General features: G+C 33.7%; 1 protein-coding gene across 1 annotated transcript in view; it reads right to left on the bottom strand.

Annotated features, from left to right (window-relative positions):
* Window positions 1-5,283: 5,283 nt before the first annotated feature.
* The window catches only part of CPED1 (cadherin like and PC-esterase domain containing 1), a gene marked incomplete at both ends in the record, with an annotated part of 287,330 nt that continues 286,613 nt past the window's right edge, over window positions 5,284-6,000 (bottom strand). The window contains one exon of the mRNA XM_080701788.1: window positions 5,284-5,496. Coding sequence (XP_080557914.1) covers window positions 5,284-5,496 — 213 coding nt within the window. The remainder of the gene's footprint in view (window positions 5,497-6,000) is intronic.

The following is a 6,000-nucleotide window of genomic DNA, read 5'->3' as shown; positions in this document are numbered from 1 at the left end:
TTCATGATTTAGTTTTTAAAATATGCAAATTATAATCCAAGAAAAACAATTCGAGAATTTAAAGAAACTTAAAATGATGACCTAGAGCCAGGCGTGGTGGCGTATGCTTGTAATCCCAGCATTTAGGAGGCTGAGACAGGAGGATCGCAGTCATGGCCAGCCTCAGCTACTTTGCAACTCATTGAGACCCTGTTTCAAAATAAAGAATAAAAATAGGGCTGGGGGTGTTGCTTGAAGCTAGAATGCTCCTGGGTTCCATCCCCAGTACTGCAGGAAAAAAAAAAAAAAGATGACCTAGTACTACACACTGAGATTTCAATGTATCACTTTTGAGAAGATTTTATTATATATAAAAAGAAAGTAGAAATACAATTAAGCAAAATATATAAATATATCATATACTATCTCCATTAAGTCATTTAGCATAGCATTAAAAGTTGCATCAAACTGATGCATTTCTTCAGCCAGCCATAAAATAAGAAAATGAACTATATAGTTGAGAATCAATTGGATATATTTTGTTTATGAAACCATGTTACTTGTGGATTCAGATATGCCAGTAATCAATTATAGTTACTTTACTTTTTAAATATATCTTAACATTTTTATGGATTCCATAGAAATTACTTTTTATGTAGCAAAAAGTATATTTTTATTTCCTGTAAGAAGAAGAATAATATGATGTTACCCATAAATCATTAAATGCCTACTAACCTAAAATGCAATATTTTCCCCAGATGTACTATACAGAGTTGGAACAAAGACTCTTAAAAACTAAATGAAAACAGTTCTTTGAAGGGAGTGCTACAGACTTTCAATAAAATGCTAGTAAGCATAAATCAAACTCAAAACCTAATCTATGAAATATTATCACTCTAATCTAGGAAATATTATCACCCCATAGGAATCCTTTGATAGTGTTTGTTCTAAGTGTGGGTATTTTGTTCTTACTATTGTATGGGCTTAAGTAATTATGTCGATTTATATTGCAAACAGACTTTCAGATTATAGTCTTAATAAGTTTTAAGAATATTTCAATTTCATAATGAATGGGAAAGCATAGTGATCTGATTATTAAGAGAGTCATAAAAGAATTCTTCTATTGCAGTGAACAGAAAGAAAACAAGCATAGCACCATTTTAAAAGGACTATATGGCCCATATCTGCTAGGAAAAAAGAGAACCTACAGCCCCTTATACCTAGGGAATAAATCGTACAATAAATATGGATAATAGAAGTTACTGCAGCCATAAAAACATGATAAAGTCTCCTTGACAGTATGCAACCTTGGAAGCCTTGCCAAATACAAAATCGAGTCTGTAGCACCCTCAGTATTCTGTTGTCTTTTGTAGGTTTCTGACCATTTCTTTGGGGGTTTCTGACCATTTCTGGTTCATCCCCTTAAACAGAAATGATCTGCCAAAAATGCCTTTATTTTTATGAGTAATTGAAATTGTTTGAATTTTAAATACTCAGTAAAAATAAGCATTTTTTTCAGAGCAATTATTTCCTTGATCCAAAATGGAGGAATTTGCTATAGTGTTATTTTGTACTGGTATCCATGTTTTTTAATTATCTGCTCATGTTAACTTACTCAGTTACATTTGTTTAATAGTCCTAGTCATTGATTCTGATGATTTTTAAGTATTTTTATAAGATAAAAATTTAGAGAAAAATTTAGATGCCCGTGATTTGTTTTAGCATTTGCTTAAATGAAAGGGGGACCTTAAGACAATATTTAAGATCTTAATTCTGATTATCTCTCTAGACTCTTAACCTTATTACTATAGAGGAGCAAATAAGACAACCTAACTGTGGGGATGGGAGGTGAGGAGAGGGAAACGCTTTAAAGCGCATGATGTACTTATTCATATAGAAGTCAACCACTAAACCAAGCATGGGAGGGAGGGATGGGGAGGGAGTGAGGTGGGGACTGGGTGGGGGCTGGCTGGGTGATGTGTGCATTTATGCCCACACAAGTTTTTTTTTTACCCCATTATGATGTATAAATACAACACACCAATAAAAAATTAAATTAAAAAAGCCTTACAGCCTTGAAATAACTCTTATAGGATAATTTAAATTTTGACCCATTTCTGTATTTCTTCTTAGAAACTTTAGATGTAGATGTAGAATAGCATCATGTGTTTTTTTTTTCTCCATAAATTTCCCTGGAGCTAATTCCAGTAATTTCTCCCAACATTTTCTAAGAATGAATCATTGTTCTGTAAAGAAAACTGTAGGGGCACTTAGACACCTAATAAGAGAAAGATTGAATGACCCAAATGAGAACCAAACCAGCAAATGGTGAACCCTTCTTTTTCAAATGTCTGTATGGCATATTATTTGTCCACAGGCAAATAGTATACTGTGTCTTTAAGTACACAGGCAGACACAGGCACCCCCCCACAATGTCAACAGGAATATTTGAAAATATTTATGCAGTTATTCTTGACTTTTAATACTATAAGTGTTTAGTTTAGATTGGATACCAATCAATTCTTACAAAACAATACATTTCCTGTAACTTTCACACCTAAAAATATGTTAAAAACACCTGTTTTTCTCCCACTCAAATTAGAAACTTGCTAAATATAGACAAGGTATGTGTATGTACATTACACAATACACACACACACACACACACACACACACACACACACATCTATTTGCCCAAAGTAAAATAAATGTAGTTTCTTCAATTAAGGAGTGTGTGTTTGTTTTTCACTGTTGTGACAAGATACCTGGGAAAAACAATTTAAGGAGGGAAGAGATCTATCTTGGCTCATGGTTTCAGTCCACTGTTAGCGGGCTCCATTGTTTTTGGGTTTGTGATGAGGGAGTAAATTATAGTGGAAGAGAGTGGTAGAACAAAGCTGTTCACTTCATGGTAGCTTTGGAAGCAGAGAGGTGGGTGGGGAGAGAGAGAGAGAGAGAGAGAGAGAGAGAGAGAGAGAGAGAGAGAGAGAGAGAGAGAGAGAGAGAGAGAGAAAGAGAAAAGGAAGATAAGATAAGGTAAGATGAGAGGATATATGTGCAGGGATAAGATGGAGTCCCCAAGGAGGGCATGCTCCCAGAAACCCACTCCCTTCAACTAAGCCCCACTCCTCACAGTTTCTACCAGCTCCCAATAATAGTTCATTCAGCTATAAATTCATTAATCATTTATGAGATTAGAATCCTCATGATACAATCACTTCTCAAAATCCCCCTCTGAACATAGAGAACCAAATCTTCTTGGGGGGGGGTTCCACATCTAAACCATAACAGCATAATTAAAGTACTTCCTAAAATTTCAGTGCCTTATCTTAAAAAACTTGTTGTGACACTATATTCAAAAGCTTTGGTCTTTGTACACCAGAGAGTTCATCTGATCATACACTTAGAGCATATCAGTGTTGGGAGGATCTAGATAGTTAATTTTGTTAATAATAACACTCTAATACTTGAACCCATGTGATAATATCCCTGCCAAGTGATTACCCTTTGTATAGTTCCTCTAGTACGAAGAAAAATAAAAAAGATACTCTCTGAACACAGATTATTACTTGTAAGACATTTATTAATAATATTACAATTGTTTCTAAAATCCATTATTATTTCAATAGTGAAGAGGTAAATACCAGACTAACCTCAGTCAAGTAAATATTGTGGTTAGGTTGACAGTAATATAGAAACAGTCACATTGTGATAGAACATACAATACATTAAAACATGATAGAGCAGCTGCATAAGTTGGTAATTTTTTTTATTAAAAGTCTTTGAAAACCTCAAAATGATGCTTGCATATGGGTGCAGATACCAGAAAAATCTTTCATCTTAAAGTTAATTCTGTACCATTGTTTTAAAAAGTCTAGCTTCTAAAAAATGCCTACATGTATTGGTTATATCAAGTGATATTTGCATTTAAATATAATTTAAGGCAGTTAAATATAAATTTATATTTAAATTCTTATAAAAATATACATATAAAAATAGAGTATTTGAGGGAGGTGGATATTCTTACTAAAGAATTGATCAATCAAAATAGTTTCATATCTGTATGGTAATGAAATTGAGGTATTTGTGCATTTAGTAATTTCATCTATAATTGAATTAACTCTCTTAGCTTTTTCCCCAACAAAATAATCTTTTAAAAGTCATCATAACGATGAGATGCTATCTCACAACAAAATATTGGAATAATAAAGAAATTTACCATTTGAAACCTAAAATATACAGAAGAGAAAATTTTAAGATACTATAATTTAGTATGTTTTTTATGTTTGCCATCATTTAATAAAAATAATTTTATGCTCTACTCTAAATTTAGATTAGAAAAAGTTGTTCAAGATAATAAAAATATAGGTACTATTAAAATATAACTACTTGTGGGCATATTTATCCAAATGCTTTATGCTTATGCATTAGAGAATACATAATCTTTTTTATTTACACAAAATGTAATTATAATCTAAAGTACATTGGTCTATAATGGCAAACAAAGGCTTTCCTTATCAATGAAACATAATAAAGTAATACATGAGAAGCTATAGTTTGTTCCTTGTCTTAAAGTATGTATTTCATCAGTTGAGACTGCAGTTACCCATCTAAGTTCACAAACAGGACGAGAAGGATTTTTTATGAAAAACACAAAGAGTGTAGAGTTAAATATATTGGTGTTTTAAACTATAAAATATTTTACTTCCTGCATGTCTCATAGAATCTCTTCAAATTCTCTTGTAGAATAACATTCTTGTTCTTTTTCTTTCAGTTATAAAATGTTTTTCATAAGCATTAGATCCACACAATAAGCCACCCTAAATGCCACATTTTCTCCTGATAAAGATTATACACATAATCTCTACTTGCAAGTGGAATGTAACTGTTGCTTCTTTGCCTTTTTACTATCAATGCACCTATACAGAAGTTAATGCAATACCGAAGAGCGTTATCTTATTTCCCATATGATTCAAGTGTCTACATCCCTTTTTATTATCACAAAGCAATACCTGGCCACAGTGGTCCTAGTTAACGATCATATTTCAAGTAATCCTTTTCTAGCTCTGTCGTTCACTCTGAACCCAATTAATTGTTCAAGTTCACATCTTGACTTCGTAAAGCTATAGAAAAAAGCATTAGTGCGCCTTTGTTTAAACCTAAGTGTGCATTGATGTGCATGTAGTGCTGAGGTGCACGAGTACATAGTCACTCCAAAATACACGTGCAGGACATTGGTTTCTAGACCGTTGTCCAGGTGTAAGGCTTGTCTCGAACTCCAAATACAGCTTTTCTTCCGGGAGCCTACGCGTTTCTTTTACTAGCACACATCCTGCTAAGAAGGATTTCAGAGCAAACCTGATTTATTGGACCTCTGACATGATATGGCGATTGAAAATTTGTTACAGAGTCTTGTTTCAGTTTGCTTTGATTGCTGAAATATTTTCCCACGATATGATTCTTTGAACTTTTCATCTTAAGGAAGTGGTGTTCTTTGGATAACTCTGATTTCACTACCTGCGAACAAAGAACAAGAAAACAGTGAGGCGGAATCAAAGACATTTGAGCCTTGCACAGAACACTGTAACGAAGTCTCATACTTGAACTGCATTTCTGCCACACAGATGTTGCCCAAAGGGCATGTATATGCTTTACATAATCAAGAACCAGAGTAACTTATGTTTCAAAAGAGACCAAGACTGAAATTAGAATTCTTCTTGTCATTTTTCTTACCTCCAGGTAGTGTTCCCAATGCAACTAAGGAACTGTCACAATGTCTCTGCCACACTGCTGTGTGTGTGTGCATCTGTGTGCACATGTGTATTTAGGCCACATGTACTAACATGCAGTTTGACATAACACCAAAGTAGAAATGTTGTTTTATCTTCAACAGGCTGTTGATTCATTCTTGGTACTCTAAATTTGTCATGGCACCCTTCTATAGAGTGGCAACTAAAACTATTTTCAGAGAGAAAAAGAATCCTACTGCAGATCCATAAGGTGACAGATCCAGTGGCAATT

Source organism: Muscardinus avellanarius (assembly GCF_963383645.1).
Source record: "Muscardinus avellanarius genome assembly, chromosome: 9".
NCBI lineage: Eukaryota > Metazoa > Chordata > Mammalia > Rodentia > Gliridae > Muscardinus > Muscardinus avellanarius.
Note: the sequence above shows the minus strand (reverse complement) of the source record. Positions and strands in the feature narration are given on the sequence as shown.